We start from the raw sequence: 21,764 nt of genomic DNA, 5'->3' as shown, positions 1-21,764 counted from the left end.
AGCAAAAATGAATAAAAATAGCCACGTTAATGAACGCCCACGTCGCAAGCTCTTCCGTAAGCGGGGAACAGCTGAACTGGTGGTGTTTCTTGAGGTACGGATCCGTCCTCCTCCGCTGAACGTCGTCGACCCGTTCCCCCTCTGCGCCCGTCGACTCTCCTACCAACCCCCCTTTGTTCCCGCAACTTGCACGTCGACGAACGCGGATCCAACTACCCAAAAAGAAGCCCGGGTTCTTCACATGGCCAGCGCCCCGCGGATCCCGCGCGTGGCGGCGTAGTAGTTGGTGACCATGGGAGCATTGCCTAATGAGGTAGGAGGAAAGCAAGTGGATAATATCGGAGAGATCATCATTTTTAATCATCTTTTGATTGGTATCGTGCGGGAAAGAAGACTACAGTTTTTCTTTTGAAACAAGAAATTAGAGAGATACAGGTATGTCATGAGTGACAGAGAGAGAGTCATGAGAGACAAGGGGGAGAGGATATCATTGCGGTGAAGAAAAAAAGGTAAAAGCGTTCCCAGCCCACGCCGATTACGTCGCGGCCTTGATCCCTCGAAAGTACCTCGCGACCCTGGACAGCGCCGAGGTCGAGGTCGATGTCGATGCCGAGTGATCCGTCTCGGCCGTCTCCCCGGAATCCTCAGAACCCAGCGAGCTCCGCCTCTCCTTGACGAACTTGGGCCACGTGTTGGTGAGCACGAGGTACTTGATGCTGGCCTCGGCGTCGTCGAACACGGTCGCGTTAAACGCCTCCGGGATCTCGCCCCAGTACTGCACGCGGTCCGCGATGCGGTCCGCGCTGCCGTTCCGCCGCAGCATGGCGGCGGCGCCGCCGCTCTCCTCCTGGTCCGAACCCTCCTCGGCCGCCGCGGCGGGGTTCCACATGGCGTCCTCGAAGGGAACGACGGGGTCCGTGAAGCGCTCGGTGCGTCCGCCGTACATGATCCGGGCGGCGTGGTCGAAAACGCTTTGCAGGCGCTTGAGGTCCTGCGAGGCGATGTTGATCTGGAACTCGGCGTGGTAAGGGCTGACGAACTCGGTGTAGATGCGGAGGGCGCGGTTGAACCGGTCGCGCGCGAGCTCCGGCGACCGCTGCCGACCCACGCCGAGCCCTTGAGGAATCGACGCCTTCCACTCGCCGACTGCCGATAGAAAGGCAATGTTCTCTCCCGAAAAGTCCCGGAGAGCCGAGAACTTGCGCAGGGGCTCCGGGTTCTTGTCGAGCACATACTCCAGGGCGCTCATCGTGTAGACGCTGTCCGCTTGGCTGGTGTTTTTCTCGAGCTCGACCAGCGACTGCCAGACGACAGAAGAGGCGCGGGATCCGACTTTGGTCGAGTCGGTGATGAAGGAGGAGTCACTGCCGTGGCCGCCGCCGCCGCCGTCGTCGTCGTTATTGCGATTCTTGTTCTTGGCTTCCCAGACAGCGATGGACTCGAGCGTCTCTTGCTGGAGCGACTTGTGCCTCACCACTTGCCAACACGGGATGAAGATGGCAAATATCTCGATAAAGAGGATGGAGAGGCAGATCCTATGGTGGTGGTGGTGATGGTGTGAGCACGAACAACAGCAACAGGAACAACAACAACAACACACAAACACGCACACATATACGTCGTGCAGGGGAGGGGGAGCGCTGATGGATGCTTTCATATAACTCACCACTGAGGGGGGATGAAATATCTGTTAACGGGCGCCATCTCGGGCACGTACAAGGCGACAAGCCACATTGGCGTAGCGTGCAAGCTGAACAGTCGTTAGTGCCGGTTGCGGGATGACACTGACCAAGAAGGGAATAGAGACACAAGAGAGAGGAGGGGAGAGAAAGAGAGAGAGAGAGAGAGAGAGACAGAGTACAGAGAGACAGAGAGACAGAAAGCGGCGAGACGCTAGCCTCGATTCTAATTTACCTTGCAAGACAGCACGCAATGGTCTGGAGACGCCACCCTTGGGTGTCCCTAATGCCACGCGACTTACAGAGGATGACGGGCGCAACCATCCAGGCCCAGACGAACTGCCAGAGGACCGAGGGCCACCACTCCCAGCCCCTGCCCATCTCGACCTTTTGCTGCGTCGGCGTGCCCTTGACTTCCGTACCGGGTATGCCGAACCACGGGTGATACTTGCGCGAGGCGAGGTACATGGCAACCGTGAGGAGGACCTGATATGGCGTCAATACACACACACACACACACACACACACACACACATCATCCACGTCAGTTCTTCCCGCCTCCCAGTGTGCCCACAATGTGTCAAGCAAGCTGTCAAAAGCACGGCCCCATCCATGGCTTGGATCGAGAGCGTCACACATACCTGTACCACCATGCCCGTGCAGACGACAGTCAGCATCTTGGTGGTGTAGTCTAGCCTACGGAACCTGGCCGCCAGCGACCTCCTGTCTCTGAGTCCGCAGCTGCAGGCGGCCGCCGGAGAGTGCAGAGGCTTGGAGGGCGTGGGCGAAGACGAGGGAGAGGACGAGGGTGAGGGCGGCAGGCAAGCACCAGGAGGCGGTGGCGGCTTGTCCGCGTACCTCCGCTGAGCCTTGGCGACGTGTAGAAAGCGGCTGTTGGAGGCGTGGAAGAGGGCGATGCCGAAGGGCAGATAGAGGCCCATGACCCAGAACTCGGCGCCGTCGGGCACGAACTGGCCAACAGACAGGCCGATCTGCACCGACATCCAGTAGAGGTGGAGCATGGTGACGGCGCCAAACGACAAAGCCAGCCCGCGGATCCTCAGAAATGGCATGTGGCGGTTGACAAAGAGGAATGCCATGCCGCAGAGCACCGTTGCCGTCCAGACCCCCGCCCACACGAGCCAGAAGACTGCGGCCGGTTCCGTATTGAACGCGGGCGCCGGTGCGCCAGTGGGAGCTGTTGGCGCGGCCTCTGTCCCTGTCTCCATGGTTGCCGGGGGGGGGGGGGGGGGGGGGGGGGGTAGTTGGGATGATGGTTGTATGATTGATGCCTTGAAATGTGAGGACTGCAGTCTGCGAGTCGGTTGCGGAGTTCAACAGGAGTTAATGAACACGACCAAGAAAGCCCAGAACATCATCGAGGGCCTTCGTTTTAGGGTTGCCCAGTTGGTTATATGCTGGAATGCAGACGGGGCTGGAAGACATGGCATCGGGGTGGGAATGCGTACCCAGCTTTCCAACCCCAGTCAACAATGGTTGTACGGTCCGGAAATCGCTATGGAAGGCTGTCAGACCATCTCAGAAATGCTTTTTCCCCAAGGTCAACCCAACGCAGAGGCGTCGTGCAGATCCCTGTTTACCTCTCAATAGTAGAACTGGTCCCAGGGCGTCGATCACATCTCGGAAGCACAAGGTGACGCAGGGGGGAGAGTTGGGTGACGAGACGGCTTGCAGTCCTTGATCCTTTGATTCGAAGGAATAGGAGAGGCTAGGGCCTCGTGGCTCAAGCCTGGGGAGCCGTTGGAGTGAGACTTGGACGCAGGGAGGGGAGTGCGGCTGTATGGATGATGATCCCTCGGGATTATTCGAGACTCGTAGACGTTGGTTGCCCTCTCGAAAAGAACGCGGTGCAAACGATGATCGCAAACACGCCGAGAAGACGGCTCTGACTCTCAAGTTGCATCGTTGGCTGCATAAGCTCATCATGCATAAGAAAGCCGGCGGCCCTAGCTAGCATCGAGCTTCATGTGTGTCTTCCAGGCGCTAGCCCGAAGCCGGTGCACTTGACGAGCTGAAGCATGTTAGCCAGGTCTCTGCGCGTATGGATGGACTTTTCGGGCTAAGAGATTCAGCCAGACACCTGGACAAGTCATGATCCGCACGCTGTACCGACATTACAGACCGCGGATCGAGTCGTCAAGAGTGTACGGATGCATGATAGAAGGTGGTGGGTGATGTGGCGCATTGTCGGATCAACCCAACTGTTGGAACTCGCCCGTTCCTCACCATCTACTGATAGCGCAAGGATCTTTTCCTTCCAAAGCCTCCTTGCTTCGCAGAAATTGTAAAGATTGACAAGTACTGCCAGTGTTTCGGCCTTGGCCGGATGCAAAAGGTCTGGCCATTGATCTAGATCCGACTAGGTAGAATGCGTGCGGGGAGGGGACGAGCACAGGGAGAGGGAGGAACTTGGGGAGACACACATTCGTTAAGCTTCTCTTTTTCCGAGATCTGACAAGATGCAAGCGAGTGCTTAATGGAGGCTCTCGTCTAGCTAGTCGGCTGCTGTCCGTCTCTTCATCATGGTTCAGCTTCTGCACGTGGCACTGGAGGTTTGTTTGGCGGGCGGCCCCTCGACCTTGGAAGTACCGCAAGACTCTTGATAAAATTGCTTTTTTTCATTTGCTTTCACCATTGATTTTCGCGGCGTCGGAGCATCGTGCTGATCCTTCGCAACGGTAAACATGTCCGAGCCGAACCACGGTCAGAAGCCATCGTGAAGGGTCTAAGTTGATTTGAGGCTTGCTTGCTCCACTTGAAGAAGATTACGTCGGGGCGTCTTCGGATGAATATTTTCATTGTGGCCGCTTCAGGCCAAGGGAAAAGTGAAGCCTATGATGGAGGCACGGTATCTCATATCCGAGACTTTGAGCTGTTCCCCCCAAGAGGCTGACGGACATTTGCAGAGATGGCGGGGAAACAGGACAAATTTTCCTGTCGATCCGCATCAGATCCAACCCGCTGGGCTCGAGTCCTACCACCGGGCTTGTCTCACTCTCTGCCAGTTCATTGGATCATCAAGTGCTTAAGCGTTGCGAGCTAACAGAGACGCGGCGTCGTCGCCTCGCACTAGCCGGCCAGCCGGCGTCGGGGAAAAGCCCTGCAGGTCCCCGTCGCCATCATCCAAGGGCCGGCTTATCGTGGGGGACCAGGGGGGGACAGATAGTGTGCGGTAGATAGCAAGCTGCGCGGGTCGGCACAAATGGGGGTCAGACTGGCTTGCTAGTGACGGGACGGCGTCCTTCCGACGTGGGAAATCTATTGAATCATGTAATATTACGGGTATCATTTAGTCTGGTCGGTCATCAAAGAAAGGCTCATGATCCAAAGCAGAGCTTCTTCTGCCGGGGGTCGTCGCTCGCCAGTCGTGCCGGTGGTCTGCCGCGTTTCTTTTCCCCCCCAACCTTGGCTTTCTTCATGTCCGGCGTTGTCGATCTCCTGACTGGCGCAGGGCCAGCATCCTGATGCACGGCTTCACGAATCGTCTGTCGTGAGAGGCACAGGTCGATGTGCTCGTTGAACTGCCTCTCATCTGGCGCCTGAGGACGGTTGCATATTGGACAATCCCACATCTCATCGCTGACCGGCGCATACTCCCGGACAGGGTTTGGCTGGATCTCCTTCCCATGTCTCCGAACGGGACTCGGTTCATCGTCGCCCAGATCGGCGGACCCCCCGCGGTCATCAGATTGTATATGATGATCGTCATCGAGGCCCACTAGCTCCTCCTCGGGCCATCGTTCCCAGCCGTCTTCGTCCAATCTATTGCCGGCCCCAGGGCTGACAATGGCTTTCGCAGATTGACCAGGCGATGATGCTGATCCGGACCCACGGGATCGAAAACCAAAGAATGCCATTGTGTCCGGTTTCTTGGTGCTGACAAGGTGCGTGCAGCGTAGTCCCATCAACCGTAACGTCATGCCCGGCATCTCTTCTTCGATCTTGGAGAGGATCGGAAGCGAGAAGTGGTAGAGGTCGTCGGCTAGACAGATGGCCCTGGGCAGCACGACCTGGCGAGTAAACACCTCGTACGTGTGCAGCTTCACCTTGAGCACCAGCGTCCGGCCCTTGACCTCTGCCCTCTTCATGTCCTTCTCCAGCTCATCTGCTGTCCACCTCAGCTTCTCTCTAAGCTGCTGTGGATCTGACATGTCTCGGAAAGTGCTCTCGGTGCCCACGCTCTTCCTCTCGTACTCTTCTGCGGGTTGAATCCGCGTACGCCCAAGGCCGAGGTAGACATTGAGTAAGAACTCGTACGCCTTATCGCCGAATAGTGGGCGGAGGAACTGGCGCTGGGGATAGAGGTCTGCGCACGTCTTGATCCCAATCTCGGCCAGCTGCCGTTCCAGCACGCGGCCTATGCCATTGACCTTTCGGGGTGGTAGCTTTGCCATGAACCGCAAGATCTCGGATCGGTCGTTGGGCAAGATGAATTGGCCGTTGGGCTTGTTCATGTTGGAGCAGATCTTGGCGAGCTTCGCATTGGCCGCGATCCCGGCCGAAACAGTGATCTTGGTTTTCTCGTAGATTTCCCGGCGCATCTGCTCAACCGCCTCCGCCGGGCCGATGCCCTTCTCTGTGCAGTATTCGGTGATGTTGAGGTAGGCCTCGTCTATGCTCGCGCTCTCGAATCGGGGGTCGTATTCCACCAACACCTCCCGCACCTCGTGCGCCTTGGCCGTGTATTTCTCAAAGTTCAGCTTGAGCATCACCAGCTCGGGACACAGCTTCTTGGCCACAAAGCCTGCCATGCCGCTCCGGCAACCGAATTTCCGCGCGACGTAGTTGCACGTCGTAAGGACGCCGCCTCCCACGGCGAAGGGGACGTCCTTGAGCTCGGGCCGATCAAGGAGTTCAACTGCGGCGTAAAAGGCATCGCAGTCGACGTGGACAACGTATTGCGTCAAGTCTCGAGATAGCTCGAGTTGGGTGATGAGCTGATCGGCAAGCCGGAGCTCGCGGCCGAGGTCTTGCTTCTCCAGCTGTCGCTTCTTCTCGAGGATATGTTCGATTTTCTTGGTCAGGACCTTGTCTCTCTCCTCTTCACGGTTGAAGAACTTGGATCCTTTGGATGCATTGTATATGATCTCGGATACCTGTGATGCCGTTCGTCAGCACGCCAGTCTTCTAGAGTCGGTGGGCCTGTCCAAGGGGGTTCCAGGACCGACGGACCTTGGACTGGTCAACCGAGTCTTGGCCGGCTTTCGTCAACGAAGGGCCCAGGAGGGAGTATTTCAGTGTCCGGTTATCCGATATGACTTCGGCATCGCCGGGCAACTCGTCGTGAGCCGGCGGCGGCGGTGGTGGTGTTGTCATGGCTGCGGAACGGGGGGAAGTGTTGTTTGGGGGGAGCGTTTCGAGGCTAAAAGCCGAGCGATGAGGTGCATATCTACGTCAGTTTGTGCGTCGTCGTCGTAACGGGTGAATCTGGGGTTGGTGCAACGCGAGGTTCTGCAACAAGAAAGGCGATGCCCCTCAGTGTTCGAGTGGCGACGCGTCGGTCATTCCGTCAGCAAAGAACGCGAGATCACATGATACAGCACGTGATTTCGCAGTGGTTTTGACAAGGTTCAGTTAACGTGCATACAGATATATGTCATTAAACATTATTACTACAAATCCAGTACGAGGCCCACTTCGGGGCCGTCGCCGCCTCCCAACCCCCCCCCCCCCCCCCCCCCCCCCCTCCGGCCCGCCCCCCGCGCCCGGCACGCCGCTAATCTCGTTTTTTCATTACTTCATTTTTCGCACACTCGGTCCAGTTCGTTGTTATTCATTCCGCTCAGTCACTCGTCTCCACTCTCCACATATCTAACACGTGAAGCTCTCGGGCTTCGTCTCATTGCCCGACCCGAGATACGTCTGCGTCGCCGGGTACGGGCAGATTGGGCGCTGCCTCAGGACCTCGGTGGAGGGATCCGTCGAGTTGGCCCACGTCGAGGCGATGATGGACTCGGGCGCCGTGCCGGCCGTGTACCACAGCTGCAGGGCGCGCAGGGCGTCGTACGTCACGTTGGACGGCGCCGTGCCGTTGCCGAGGAGCTGCTCCGCCTGGCCCGGCCCGCCGATGTACCACGGCGCGTCGACGGTCGTGTTTGTGTGGCCGACGCCGGGCAGGAAGAAGAGGCGGAACCAGCCGCGGACGGCCTCGATGTCGCCGCCGGACGCCTCGACGACCTTGTCGAAGAAGATGCGGGACGCCGTCGCGGGGATGTGCGCGTCGGCGAGGCCGTGGTACATGATGATCTTGCCGCCCAGGGCCGCGAACCCCGTCAGGTTGAAGCCCTGGACGTCGAGGCCGCCAGGGTTGGCGGCGCTGGCGATCCCCGGGACCGTGTCGTTGTAGCTCGACCACTCCCATTCGGTGTCGTTGAAGACGAAGTTCCTCATGTACTCGACGGCCACCTCGTTCGGCTCCTCCTCGCCCAGCAGCGCGCCCCACTCGGACTCGGACCCGGGGTAGACGCCCGGGAAGATGAGCTCGTCGCTGACGTTGTAGTAGGCGTAGACGCCCTCGGCGACCGTCACCTGCTCGGCCGTCAGGCAGGCCTGCTCGTCGGCGCCGGCCTGGCCGCAGGTGAAGAGGGCGAAGTCCACGGTGCAGTTGCCCGGGTTGCTGACGATGCCGTCGGCGACGCCGTCGGTGGCGTCGCACTGCTTGCGGACGTTGTCGCCGATGACGGTGAAGTTGGCCGCCGAGATGTGCTTGGCGTCGTCGGCGGGCAGGTTGGACGCGCCGCGGGAGATGCGCCAGCTCTGCAGGTGGCTCGGCCACCAGGCCGGCGCGCCGATCAGCAGGGCCGAGTAGTCGCGGGGGTACAGCTCGACGGCCTTGAGGCCCTGGCGCCCGCCTTCGGACGTGCCCGAGAAGTACGACACCTCGGGCGGCAGGCCGTAGTATTGCTCGATGACTCTTTGAGACAACAGCAGCGAGCCGTGCAGGGCCTTGTGCGCAAAGAGAGCCTGTTCGGTTGCGTTGCCCAGGGCCCAGGTGAGATTGTTGGCTGTGGAGTTGTGCCCGCCGTCGGTCGCGATAGTGGCGAAGCCGTACCTCGACGCGGCTGCCACGGCGGGCCAGTTGATGCCGCCCGAGAAGCCGTCGTTGCCGACGGTGAGGATGTTGTTGTTCCAGTCGTCCGGCAGGAAGATACCGAACTTGTACTCGTGTCCGTCGGAGGTCCTGGCGTTGAAGGTCACGGCGCAGAGGCTGGGGAGGTTGGTGACGTTGTTGGGGAAGGCGATGTTGCCCTCCTCCCTGAAGCTGCCGCCCTCGTCGACGGGCTCCACGATCGCGATGGAGGCGTTGGCGTTGATCCAGTAGCTCATGAGGCGCGGCGTGCAGGATGTCGAGTTGGTGGCTGATGCCTGCCGCAGGGCAGCCAGCGTTATCGCGAGAGTTGCGGTCCACTTCATCTTGAGTTGCATGCAAAGTGGTGGTGGTGTTACATACGATCAAGACAACTGCCGAAAGGCGAGCATCTCGACCAAGGCCGTTCCTGGACCATACCGTCCTTTTAAAATTCGCAGCGTCGCAACAGTCCACATGGGCGATTCTGGTGACAAGTACTAATTTCGCCACATAACAGTCATCTCTGTTTACCAACTTGCCGTTTTCGGCCTCGCGATATTAGAGTCTCCTGGCGGTCATTTGCCGATGCGAACTCACATTCCTCCCAGGCCAATAGCGTCGCCGCGCGTCGAGACATCGCGTTTCCTCACATGGTTATGCCCAATGGTCATCACGAACGACGCCGACCCGTTGATGAGAGATTCTCGAGATCACAACAAGATTTGGGCTGCTCGCGTCTCGCCTGACGTTGTGGTTGACGTCCCTGCTAAGGGGCTTCCTCGGAGATCCTAGATTGAGACGAAACCTGTCCAACGACTTTTGGCACGGATACAACTAGCTGTAAGATTGATTCATCGAGAATTGTATGACACATCGACATTGATGATGGGAAAATTGATGGCAAACGCTTTAGTCGGTAGCCATTCGTCCGGCTCCGTTAAAAAGTATGAGTGAGCATCCTGAAAGTTGGACACTTGCCGTTGAGGAGAAGACAGCTCCAGAAATTCGCGGAAAGCATTGCAGACCAGGCGTAAACATACTCACCAAGCGCGTGGAACAAGTGAATCAATACTGGGCGAGCCTGTGGAGAGTCAGCCGGCATATTGAGCCCACCGGTCCGTCCCTGAAACCTTTCAACATGCCTCACAAGGCGCTTACACGCAACGGTAGCGCGTCGGGCCATCATTCCATCCCTACCTATTATGAGCACAATGCGACAATCGTTAAATTGGCAGTTTCTCTGCTTGCTTAGCTGCCAAGACTGTATGCGGCGGTCCAAGCCCCTGGGCCCGCCGCCCCCGACTATTCTCCCCAAAGCAGATGAGCCGGAACTCGACCTGCCAAACTCCAAAGTACAGGGGCCCCAGCTCGTACTTTTCTGGGCAAAACGACGTCTGTCAGTCTTCGGTTGGGAAACAGTGCTGATTCGGGGCCCATGATCACCGGTGTCTAGCATCGCAGGGCTGACTTTCGGAAATGACTGCAGTGAGTCCTCTCTTCAGCGTGAGCACAGTTTGTCTCCAATCAAATCACGTTGCAACTGGCATAGGGACATCTTAACCCCCGCGGGAAATCATGCAATGATATCTATCCGTTAAAAGTGAGATTGACAGGGGCGATGATACAGAGCCCTTCCCGAGGGGGCAACGGAGCGCAGAATGTCGTGATGGCTTCACCAGAGTGGATACCATCCGAGTGTCCCACTTTGCACTCAGAACAGGTTTTTTTCTTGGACATGCAGGTCCTCAACATCTGTTGCTACTTGCTTGATGCAAGATGCTGTTTACAGACTTTTCTTATGGCCAGTGAGGTTTAGATCAGTTTGTGGGTCTCGTGTGGTCGACAGCCACAAGATGATTTTGCTATGCAAAGAGATTCTCGAGGATTGTCGTGTAGCAGTCACATCTAATCAAGTGCATCGTGTCATTAATCTGTGGGACTGCATCGTTCAAGGCCATCAACCATCCTTGGCTCTTTTGATCTTGGCAAGATGCAACTGTCGTCAACTCTCTTGTCGACTCTCGTCAACCTCCAGAGCTTAGATGGGGAGGAGGCGGGGCAGTCTGGGCTCACGAGGCCAGTGGCCCACGGTTCATCACGATGACGAGGGCGTTCCTCGTCTGAGGAGAATGAGGAGAGGCTTCCCCGCAGCGAAGGCAATGGCGTGCAAATCTCTCCTCCCGCTGTCATTCCGAACCCACGAAGCGGGATCGAACAGGGGGGACGCCAGGCCATCAGGGCCATCCCTCACCACCCTGTGCTTCTCATTGGTTAAGCGGGGGTTCATGCAGGGGTCGTTGTCTCGATTAGGAAACGAGCTATCCCCTGAGGTGTGAGCGCCGTCGACGTCATCAGCCGGTCATTGCCGCCGGAGCTTCCATTCCAGTTCCGGCTTAGGTAGTTCGCCATGCATTTTCTATGGTGGTGTACCTTGAAGGCTGAGGGCCTAGATTCCTCTACAGAGCATCAGAGGTACGTATTCAAGGCAGTCCCTCGGTCAGATGTGTCGTACAGAAACACTGGAGCATCAAGAAGCGGATTTTCAGGCGGCGACAGGGGCAAATGACATGGGACAGTACCAGGAGACAGGCTGAACTCGCACAGAGGGGGGAGAACGAGGCGCAGAGCTTACCTCCCTGGTTCTCATGGCTGCTGGTAGTGCAGTTGGTCTCCTTAGGTACCTACCTAGGAAATACTACCTAGCTGCACACCCAGCAAGCTCTCGTCATCATGGCTTCAACTGGGGAGTTTCCAGCAGTAACCCAAAAAAAACCCCCGAGAAAAAAAAAAGGCACGTGTGACGCATGTATTCCTTGTTTGTTCCTTGTGTGTCTGACAGGTCTGCCGCTCTGGTTTCTCCTGCCGCTAGCCCGGAATTTGAATGGGCCAGGGCCAGAGAGAGAGAATCCGGTCATTGCTGTGCTTTCATTCTTTCTCTTCATAATCAGCACGTGTCTCTCCATCTCGACCCTTTTCCCATCAATCATCTACCGCACTCTCGATACCCAATCCTCTCAATTCTCTCAACTCGCTCAACTCACTCAAACCTATACTCGTCAATCATCGCCACGGGCTCTTCCTCTCTCTCCCTCTTCGTCTCTCTTCATCTCTCTTCAATCATCTCAACCAGGCACACCATACAACCGCCACAATGATGTCCGCAAGACCCCTCGTTCGCTCGACGCTCCCCAGAGCTTCCCGCGCCGTCCGCGTCCCCCGCCAGCAGCACCTCCGCCTCCAGTCTACCACAAGCACGGCCTCATCATCAACAGCAGGAGGCGCTGGCTCCGGTAGCTCCCACTTCGGCGCTGGTGTCGCCGGTGGCCTCGCCGGCGCCGGCCTCTTCTACGCCATCTACTCCTTCACCCCCGCCGGACGCACCGCCTCCAAGGTCAACAAGGCTGCCAAGGACGCCGCCCAGAAGTACTCCGCCGCTTCCCAGAAGCTGCAGGAGAACACCCCTTCCGCCGACCAGGCCATCGACTACATCAAGCAGTTCGCCTACTCATACGTCGGCTGGGTCCCCGGCGGCCGCGCCTACGTCGACACGGCCTTCAACGACTTCGAGACCGTCCGCGAAAACCACAAGGATGAGGCCGACAAGATCATCAATGACGCCTACAAGCAGTTTCAGGACGTCGCCAAGGCCGGCCTGAGCCTCGAGGCCGTTCACCAGGCCTACGACGTCCTCGCCGACGTCGCCAAGAAGATCGCCTCTCTCGGCGGCGACGCCATTGGCGACGTCGTCGACAACCATCCCCAGCTCAAGGAGAAGCTCGGCGGCAACATCGACCAGCTCAAGGACATGGGCGCCAAGTACGGCCCCGAGGCCAAGAAGCAGGTCGACGAGACCTGGGGCCAGCTCAAGGACCTCCTCGCCGGCGGCCTCACCGCCGGCAACTTCGAAAAGGCTCGCAAGCTCGTCGAGGACAAGGTCCAGCAGGTCCGCAAGCTCGGCGACGAGGCCTGGAAGAAGGCTCTCGAAGAGGCAAAGCCCCTACTCGACAAGAACCCCAAGGTTAAGGAGCTGGTTGAGAAGAACGCCGACGCCCTGAAGCAGGGCAACGCCAAGGAGCTCTTCGACAAGGCCAAGACCGCCGTCGAGTCGGGCGACTTCGGTGGCCTCGAGACCTACGTCACCGACGCTGTCGACAAGGCCAAGTCCAAGGGCTCCCAGGTCGGCGAGTCCTTCGGCCTTGACCAGTACTTCAAGATGATCCCCGACGGCGACCAGATCCTCCCCAAGCTGAAGCAGCTGCGCGAGGTCGCCGACAAGCACAAGGACGAGGGCGAGAAGCTGTTCAAGGAGACCATCGAGGAAGTCAAGAAGGTTCTCGAGAACAAGGCCAAGAAGGCCGAGGAGATTGCCGGCAAGGCTAAGAAGGAGGCCAAATAGACTCGGCCCGTTTGACGCATGCGTTGATGCCGCATGGCACTGATACCCCCTTCCACCCCTTTCCGAGGGTGGACTGTTGTTGTTGTCTGTACGATAGCAAAAGCCTTTCCTTTGTTTAAAAAGAATTATTAATTATCCTACGGACCATGCTGCAATCGAGATCATGGTGTAACCGATGTTGAACGACGCGTTCCAAAAGGAGAGGGCCAGCTTCATGAGGGAAGAACGTACCGAATCTGGCCTAATTAACATTCAAGTTGCGCACAAATAAGAAAGAGAGAATTGTGCTTGTCTAAATTAGGCCAATGGGCCTAGAAAGTTGTATAAGGTCAAATTGGCGAACCCAAGCAAAAGCCGATTACATCGTGCTCAGCAACATGTTTAGCACCAACACTCGAGAGATCCTCTGAACACTGTTATACGTTCTAGTTTTTGACAGAATCAGTCTGAAAAACACGATTGTGTTATTCGAGTCATCTATTCGGCTATTCCTCATTTCGTCCCAAAAGCATCTCATTGAATAACTATGTGTTTCAAGCTACTTCTACGCTGAGCAATGATAAATGTAAAGAAGAATGAAGAGGGCTGAGGAAATTCTTTGTAATCATCAATTCGTCGTCAAGGTGCTCCCCCTTTGGTACTCATGCTTTGGGGGTGGCCGGGGTTTTCGGAGCCGGCCCGGGACCAACACCGGCGCACCCCGTGTAACCGGCGACAGCTTTGGAAGTACTGCAGGCGCATCAGCAACCGAACATGTCGGATGATCAGAACCGGGTAAGGGGGGTAACATACCAGGCAACGATACATGCGGCGTTCTTGTCGCAGCCGTCGATGCACGACACCTGCTCCGCGGCAGTTGCCGTCTCGCACGCGGCGATGGCGCCGCCGTCCTTCTTCCCGGCGTCCTTGTCCGTCAAGTCGACCGGGGCGGGGGCGGCGACCACGAGGCCGGCGGCAAAGATCGTGAGTGCGGTGGAGAAACGCATTTTCTTGATGAGTATGTTGAGAGTATATGGGCAGTGTGTTGGGTGTGTTGACGAGGGCGGTTTTAACCCCGATGTAGATGTTGCGCGGCTTGGTACCGGGTTGTCGATTGTATGTTTGCGTTTCGGGTATTTTGTTGAATATCTTAGTAATGGCGCTTGATTCTGTTTTTGTCGCTGTGTGCCTTGCAGTAGCGTAAACTGTGTTGTTGTAAATCCTGCTGTTGTAGAGATGAAGATTTACCCAGTCTCTTTGGCGGGATGTCAAGACGATATATATACACACAACTCGGCATCATCTCCACAGCCCCTCCTTCGACGAGTTCCATGTTATTCCCCGAATACGATCCTAGCCCGCCGCGGCCGGGGTCGTCTCGCCGCCTCCCCCCGATCGAGTGTGGATGGTCCCGCAATCGAAGGCTATTTCGCATAACCTCCGTGAGGGCCGCCGCCCGCCGGGTGACGCCCCGACGTTCCTCGCAATACACTTCTGAATTGGGAAAACTGGAATGTGGGGAAACGCTGATTCAGACTTCGAGTATGCTTCCGCGGTGTCCGTTGCATGTTGATGGGCCGGAGAGAGGATGCATGGATCGCGCGCTTACCGGGTCGTCTACGCCGGACAGAGTTGAGACGGGCGTGATTCTCGTTTTCACCGAATACGCGAGTCTATGCCAGGTAAAGGCCGTTGCCCCATTGGTCGTCACCCTACGATGGAGGGCCGGTGACGTCGTCCGTGGGTGATACTTCAGACGAGACGTCAAATGACTGATGGAAAACCCAGGATGTCTCCCCCTCCACGACCATGACCGTTTGTGGGCGGGGAACCACGGCGCTGGAAGCCTCGGAGGGCCGTGATGGGACCGGGGGGTACCACGTGAAGCAAGTCAACGCCGGCTTTTGCATCAGTAATCACTTGTGCCGTGTGACGAATTTGATCTTGAAGTGTTCACTTTCCTGAGTGGTGAGAGAGAGAGACGTCGCTGGTCTTGTTTCTTTACCACCTGGAGCCCCGTGAGTTGCCGCGAAACAGCTCATCATAACCGGCAGCCAGAGTCGAGCTTAAGATCTTCCTAGCAAAGATGGGGGAAAACAGAAATAAATCCCTCGAGTTCCATGCATCCAAAGGGTTGATGTTGCTGTTGCGGCCGGACAGTGTAATCGGGGAGGGAGGGGCGGTTCGGACGATGAGCTCATGCCGAGACCCCCGGCCGGATCGAGAAATCACCTCGCCCCGCCTGGGAACCAGAGGGCAGACAGACGGGTTCCGAGGATGTAATCGCCTGGCTTCCAGGAACTTCTTTCCTTGCGTCATTCCGAGGGCTGCCGATTTCAGGGTCCTCCGAGTCCGTCAGGAAAGCCTTGCCGGCCCCCCCCCCCCCCCGTTTATGCTGGCATCATCCTGACAGCTTGACAGTGGCTCGACAATCTGCGTTCAGCATCACGCTTGGCCTGGAGTGGGCTAGACGCCGTGCCTCGGCTGATCGAAAGCAATCGGAGAGATCGGGGGTCTCGTGATGTTGTGGTGTTGTGCAGTGCGATCACCAGCCGGGCGTCCCAACTACTGGGAATGACGGGGACTTATGACGGCGATGACAGCGCGAAGCTATTACTCAATCGGGCACCGGGCACCCCAATTCGATCTGTCGGTTTTCCTCATAGGATCTCAAGGACGGGACGGAGAGACCGAATCGGGTCGTTGAGAAGGAGTCGAGCACCGAACCGAGGCCTGCTAGACTCTAAATCACGGGCTGTGGTGCAATCTTAGCCGCGGTCAGTGTTTCGGATCCGGGCACGTAGCCCGGTGTGCTCCGTGTCGTCACTGATATATGGCCAACTCGCTTTCGAATTTCGGGGAGCAGGATGTTCTCCGAGCACAGTGGCCTTCTAAGCTTATCGATTTCTGCCGATCATACTGCCGCCGATTTGCGTTCGACTGCACAGAACACGAAGGAAGCTTTTCGATATGTGTTACGGCGTTGGGGAAGGTACACCACGCCCAGAGGTTCTGGAGCCGGCTCTTGTCCCTTGACTGAGTGTTAGACCGATAGAGAAGCGGGGGTTTGAGACCTGAAGCTGGAATCGCGCCGTCTATTCTGTTTCGTGGCGAGTACTGATGGCAGGTCCTGTCCTTCAGTGGCACCTACAGTTATCTTTAAGATATTAAAGATTGCCCACTACTGCAGTCAAATCAGTCCGGGGTTGCTTTGAACTCGAGGACTATCATAAGAAAAACGAGACAGGGGTCCTGAAACGGATACGCACCGGTGACTTACACGAGCCAGTCCAGGAACAACATAGACGCGCAATGAAGAGCGACAAGGAAGACAAAGGTCTGAGGCTTGAAAACATTGCTCTACGCTAGTATGAATCGCTGTAATACTCTTGAAATATATGCATCAAAGCTGTGTCTAGTTCCAACATTGTTGTTGCTTGAGAGATGTGCTCGTAGTGAAGCGTCTCGGAGAATGACGGCCATTCTTCTCGAGTGACGATCTGGGACGGTGTAGAAAGCTTTAAGAGTTCTCCATTTTGTTAGCGTTCGGGGAACAGCAGTGAAAGCAATTAACCTGCCCTTCACCTCGACTGTCCAGTTGTCTATCCCCCTGCCCTCTCCAAACACGTGAAAACCTGATCCCGTCGTTGCGCGTAGCCGCCCATCTCGGCTCCATCCCGATCTAGAACCACGCGTGACTGACAGCTCGCCCTTCCCCTCAGTTGCTGCACGCGTGCCCTTGCAGATCATACTCGTTTGCGAAAGCTTCAACATCCCCCCGCCCCCGGATCAGCAGGTTTTCCCGCATACAAAGGTGGGGTTCCTGTGGAGGTCGTCACCGCTAGGGTGGCATCGGCGCCCCCAGACACGACGCTGTTCTCGGCTCCGGCATCCCCATACGTGTGTCGGTGGCCGGAAACCCAACCGAATGTCATGAGTTGAATGCTACGCTGCCGGGACTTTGACGCATGCTTTCTTTCGCGCGATTCTGACCCGAGGCGGTGATGGTCATATGCGCAACAACCAGAGGAGTTGATGGTGCCGGGCACATACGTAATATGCGCTGATGAGCACATTGCCAAGAGCGTAGCATCGTGTAGTAGCAGTAATCATATGTTACAGTGGCAACTGGGCTCAACTTATAAGACACCCCAGAGGTCTCAGTCAATATTGCGGTTGCATAGGACTATCAACTCAACCCCATCGAGAACAAACCGTCACAATGCGTGTCTCGCCTCTTGCTCTGGCTGCTTCCCTCTCGCTGAGTGGTGTGAATGCCGCTCTCAGCATTGTTCCTGGGGCAACATGGACTGCCGTGAGTTGACAATGACTTCAATATTACGTTCTCGCTCTGACTTTACCGGCCATAGACAAACACCGGTGAACACGTACAAGCCCACGGGGCCGGCATCATGTAAGCCATTAGTCTTCTACCCCGCAAGCAACAAAGGCGGAAGACGTGCGTCGTCGAAAAGAAAAAACCACCCACTGACCGAGGATAACAGCGAGGAAAATGGCGTCTACTACATGATCGGCGAGGAAAAGACCGACGGCGCCCTGTTCCAGGCGGTCAACTGCTACTCCTCGACCAACCTCATCGAATGGAGCTTCGAGGGCCGCCTCCTGAGCCGCACCGAGGAGGCCGGCGACCTCGGTCCGAACCGCATCATCGAGCGGCCCAAGGTCACCAAGAACGACGCGACCGGCAAATACGTCCTCCACCTGCACGTCGACTCCCAGGACTACAAGGACGCGCGCGTCGGCGTCGCAACGGGCGACACCGTCTGCGGCGAGTACGAGTACATCCGGAGTTTCCGCCCCTTTGACTACCAGAGCCGCGACATTGGCATCTTCAAGGATGACGATGGAACGGGATACCTCTTGACCGAAGACGTGAGTTTTGTTCTTCTTCTTCTCCTTCTTCTTGGGTGGTGGCTTGTAGTTGTTGTTGTTGCTGACAAAAGACGGCAGCGCGAGTACGGAACCCGAATCATCAAACTCACAGACGACTATCTCGATGTTGCCGAGGTGACCTTTGGATGGGAATACTTCGCCGAGTCGCCGGCGCTGGTGAAGCGTAACGGCACTTACTTCATCTTTGGCTCTCACCTCACAGGCTGGAACCCCAACGACAACGTAAGACCTTTCCCTGTCAAAAAAAGAGACACATGACGCCCTCCAACTAACAAGCTTTTTCAGGTCTACAGCTACGCCACGTCTCTCTCGGGCCCTTGGTCCGAATGGACCGAGTTCGCGCCCGTCGGCTCCAAGACCTACAGCAGCCAGGTCAGCTTCGTCCTGCCGCTGGGCACCGACAAGGCCATCTACATGGGCGACAGGTGGCACTCGACGAACCTCGCCGCCAGCACCTACGTCTGGCTCCCGCTGCAGATCGAGGGCACGTCGGTGACGCTCGACTGGCACGACGCGTGGAACGTCGATGTCGCGGCCGGCACCTGGTCCGAGTCCACCGTCACGACCGAGATCGAGGGCGAGACCGCGGCGCTGGCCAACGGCGCCCGCGTTGTCGACTGCTCCCAGTGCAGCGGGTCCTCGGCGGCCGGGTATCTCGGCGGGGACATCGACGGCACCGCGACGTTCGACTTCAGCGTGGCCGGGGCCGACCGCGTCACGCTCATCGTCAACCACAAGAACGGCGACAAGCCCTCGCGGTACGCGGCGGTCTCGGTCAACGGCAAGGAGCAGGCGGTGGCTTTCCTGTCCACGTCGCATCTCTCTACCACTGGGAGCAGTGCCGTCCATGTCGATCTCGTCGAGGGGGAGAACACAGTCACGTTCTCGAGGTCGGAGGGCTGGGGGCCTGATGTCGACCAGCTTGTCGTTCCTCAGTAGTTGCCGAGTTCAGCCTCAGACGCGAACTGATAGCTATTGTAAAATTCAATCAATAATCTCTCCGTTGAAGGTCATCTCTTCGAACACTTTGCACCAGACTTGGAATTGCTGCTATCTTGCTGGAGTTGATCGCCGAGTCAAACAGCATCATGTCTTTTTCCCTTGCAATATGAACAAGTCAAAGACCGATTCCATATCGCAATTGCTATTGGGTGACGCCGAGGAAAATGACGGCCTCAATGGCTATTTCGCAGCGTCGCACAGACGAGGTTTGCGTGTGTTATCGAAGCGGTCGTGCCGAGTTTAAAACAGCCATTCAGTTGATGCGTATCACAATGGTGGCTCACATATATCTAGATGACATTAACTTTACCCAGTATTCTCTAGAGATGCACTCACAAAAGCGAATGAAGAACACATTGTTTATGACTCCCAAGCATCGTGTCACGAGCCCTATGGGATATCACCGGTTACCAAGGAGTTGAAGGATTTGAAGCCAGGACTGGATCATGCCGGCAAACGGACGGACTTATCGAATCTCCTTGGAGCCGTAGCGTAGGGCTCGAGGGCACCAGTGGCCTCCTGAAACTACGCCATAGGGGCCCTAAGGTCTATTTTACGGCCTCCTTTCTCCCTGGCAACAAGAGAGGGAGGGCCAGAGATGATTATTGTCACCGATTTAGACCTATATTTCAGTTGACATCTTTACTTCGTGCAGTACCCGACACCTTGCTTACCTTTCTCATCTCTTACTAGACAGAGCAATTCTCCGTCGTCTTCTTAGGTAAAATCATAATATTGGGTTTATGTTTTATGAGACTCCATTTCAATTAGCTACATCAACTACTTGATATTATGATACTTCGCGCGGGCTTGTTGCTATGTACTTCAGGCCGTACACTCATGGGCTTACTGGCCCATTTTGTATTTGTAGTGCAACGTCATCAGCTGGAGAATATGTCCTTGTAACCCAACCAGCTACAGGTTGTAGAAGCGGTCTCTGGCTGAATCGCGCAATTGGTGAGTCGTTTACCGTTAAGAAGCGGCTCGGCGTCGTAAAAGTAGGCGTCTGACAACGACGCAGGCTTGCCGCTCTCCGCGACAGCTTTGATGTTTATGAATTTCAGTTCGCCAAAGTCGGGATAGAGACTTGTGTGATCCTTTTCAGACATGAAGGATTCAATTACCCATTCGGCAGTGTTGGTACATAGGCTGCCATTTGTAGGCGCAGTCAGGCTCTTCTCGAACCTAGAAACCTCGTGTCAGTATTTCGCCTTTTAACTCGACTCCATAGGATTACAACAGAATAGCAATGGAGTGTTTGTGACAGGTTCTCACTAGGGCACTGTGTTACTTACTTTTTACCCTGCGTCAGATTCTCCCAGGTGTAGGTGCCAGTGTTGTTGTTTTTCTGCGTCACCGTCATTCGCACGTGGTCGCCAATGTTTGTGAGGATCTTCTCCGTGTCGTCAAGGAACACGGGCCCATCGGGGAACCATTCGTAGAAAGCGAAAACGCCAAAGTCGCCTTCCTTGTCGTAAAGGTAGTAGTACCCTCCCTGTATCAGACCAGTCTGGCCTGCTACGTCGCAGAAATCGTCGTATCCGGAGATACCGACCCAGACGGACGAGGAATAGGTCGTCTTGGGATCATACCCATATGGGAAAGTGATGTTCGGGATGATCACCTCGGCAGTAACCGACTGGTAACGATCGTTTGTCACGGCGCCACCAGACCAGTTTCTGCTGCGAGACCGGTTGTTCGTCCGGCTTTGGAGTGTGTGGGCTTCATCGCGGGAGGCTTCCCGCCGCTCGATGGCCAGCCGATGCGCCTCCTTGGCCACAGAGACGTCGAGTGCAGCGACAGCAGAAAGTCCTGCTCCAAGGAGAAGAAGTGTTGCAGAAAGCTTCATGGCGACTGACATGGGCAGAGAGGATAGCAATATGTCTTTCCCAAGTGGTCTCTAATTCTGTGCTACCGTAAGAAGTCGTACCTGAGCCGAGTTTTATACATCTTTGTCGCACGCATTTGAGCCGGTGCCGTCCGTTGCGAAGAAGTCCGTATTCAAAAAGCAATTTCATGGTCCTAAATTGACGCTATTTTACCATCTCCACTATTTCCGAGAATACTATTGCGTCTGAGTATCTCTTTCAAGCCCAGACTCTCTGAACAACAGTGAATATGGATAGCAATCTCCCCACCTTGGCAAAAATGGCTCATCCGGGGTAAGGCGCATCAGAAAGCTTAATTGAGGGCTCAGGCTATATCACAGCGCTAGTATTGCAAATGTTGACGGGGGTATCATATCAGTGCTAAAGGGGTTGCAACCGTTGCGTGCGATAGGGAAATACGCATGGATCAATTTATCAATCATATTTTAGACAGCCGGTATCCCGGCGGGCTTCTCGGCACCCGTGACCCGAGACGCGCGCATAAACGGCCACAGGGCACTGCAATACGAGCCGGTAGACGACTGCAGGCCGAGGTATCCGACACTCTCGGCAACGAGCCGACTATACACTCACCGACAGCGAGCAGCAGCAGCCACCTCGCACACCTCCTTGACGCTGCCTGAAAGGGGATCTTAACAAAAAACCTAAAAATGTAGCGCTGCCGCGGGACTTCCATGTGTGAGCTGTGAGGCGCGGCTTAGCCGTAAACCTGTTAGAGTAGCAGCCTCATGATGGCTTCAAGCTGGTTCTCAACATCTATCCAACGCAACTTCTCACAGTCATGCTGTGTGCTGTTCCAAACCCTGTCGAAAATC

At 56.3% G+C, this 21,764-nt stretch overlaps 7 protein-coding genes across 7 annotated transcripts; 2 read left to right on the top strand and 5 right to left on the bottom strand.

Annotated features, from left to right (window-relative positions):
- Window positions 1-535: 535 nt before the first annotated feature.
- On the bottom strand, window positions 536-2,908 carry CDEST_12624 (Putative RGS domain superfamily, RGS, subdomain 2 protein; the record flags this gene model as incomplete). Its single annotated transcript, XM_062928780.1, has 4 exons — window positions 536-1,535; window positions 1,667-1,750; window positions 1,915-2,165; window positions 2,321-2,908. The coding sequence occupies 4 exons, from the start codon at window positions 2,906-2,908 to the stop codon at window positions 536-538; spliced, it is 1,923 nt and encodes a 640-aa protein (XP_062784831.1).
- Window positions 2,909-4,693: 1,785 nt separating this feature from the next.
- On the bottom strand, window positions 4,694-7,149 carry CDEST_12623 (Putative UmuC domain, rad18, zinc finger UBZ4-type, DNA polymerase, Y-family, little finger). The gene is made up of 2 exons (XM_062928779.1): window positions 6,873-7,149; window positions 4,694-6,796 (listed from the first exon to the last, which is right to left on the bottom strand). Exons 1-2 carry the CDS (start codon window positions 7,014-7,016, stop codon window positions 5,018-5,020), a joined length of 1,923 nt encoding a protein of 640 aa, XP_062784830.1. The 5' UTR covers window positions 7,017-7,149; the 3' UTR covers window positions 4,694-5,017.
- Window positions 7,150-7,511: 362 nt separating this feature from the next.
- On the bottom strand, window positions 7,512-9,113 carry CDEST_12622 (Putative tannase/feruloyl esterase, alpha/Beta hydrolase; the record flags this gene model as incomplete). The annotated part of the gene is made up of 1 exon (XM_062928778.1): window positions 7,512-9,113. One exon carries the CDS (start codon window positions 9,111-9,113, stop codon window positions 7,512-7,514), a length of 1,602 nt encoding a protein of 533 aa, XP_062784829.1.
- Window positions 9,114-11,714: 2,601 nt separating this feature from the next.
- On the top strand, window positions 11,715-13,293 carry CDEST_12621 (uncharacterized protein). Its single transcript, XM_062928777.1, has one exon. It carries the CDS (start codon window positions 11,921-11,923, stop codon window positions 13,163-13,165), a length of 1,245 nt encoding a protein of 414 aa, XP_062784828.1. The 5' UTR covers window positions 11,715-11,920; the 3' UTR covers window positions 13,166-13,293.
- Window positions 13,294-13,450: 157 nt separating this feature from the next.
- On the bottom strand, window positions 13,451-16,662 carry CDEST_12620 (uncharacterized protein). The gene is made up of 3 exons (XM_062928776.1): window positions 16,425-16,662; window positions 13,958-16,325; window positions 13,451-13,894 (listed from the first exon to the last, which is right to left on the bottom strand). Exons 2-3 carry the CDS (start codon window positions 14,149-14,151, stop codon window positions 13,807-13,809), a joined length of 282 nt encoding a protein of 93 aa, XP_062784827.1. The 5' UTR covers window positions 14,152-16,325; window positions 16,425-16,662; the 3' UTR covers window positions 13,451-13,806.
- A 583-nt stretch (window positions 16,663-17,245) lies between these two features.
- CDEST_12619 (Putative glycoside hydrolase, family 43, Galactose-binding-like domain superfamily) lies at window positions 17,246-19,671 on the top strand. Its single transcript, XM_062928775.1, has 5 exons — window positions 17,246-17,459; window positions 17,515-17,558; window positions 17,650-18,037; window positions 18,116-18,280; window positions 18,344-19,671. The coding sequence occupies exons 1-5, from the start codon at window positions 17,367-17,369 to the stop codon at window positions 18,995-18,997; spliced, it is 1,344 nt and encodes a 447-aa protein (XP_062784826.1). The 5' UTR covers window positions 17,246-17,366; the 3' UTR covers window positions 18,998-19,671.
- A 134-nt stretch (window positions 19,672-19,805) lies between these two features.
- On the bottom strand, window positions 19,806-21,034 carry CDEST_12618 (Putative peptidase G1, concanavalin A-like lectin/glucanase domain superfamily). Its single transcript, XM_062928774.1, has 2 exons — window positions 20,356-21,034; window positions 19,806-20,245 (listed from the first exon to the last, which is right to left on the bottom strand). Exons 1-2 carry the CDS (start codon window positions 20,919-20,921, stop codon window positions 19,942-19,944), a joined length of 870 nt encoding a protein of 289 aa, XP_062784825.1. The 5' UTR covers window positions 20,922-21,034; the 3' UTR covers window positions 19,806-19,941.
- Between the last annotated feature and the right edge of the window lie 730 nt (window positions 21,035-21,764).

The sequence above is a fragment of the Colletotrichum destructivum genome, chromosome 8, assembly GCF_034447905.1.
Source record: "Colletotrichum destructivum chromosome 8, complete sequence".
Lineage (NCBI taxonomy): Eukaryota > Fungi > Ascomycota > Sordariomycetes > Glomerellales > Glomerellaceae > Colletotrichum > Colletotrichum destructivum.
The sequence above is the reverse complement of the archived record's forward strand: the minus strand, read 5'-3'. Positions and strand labels throughout refer to the sequence as shown.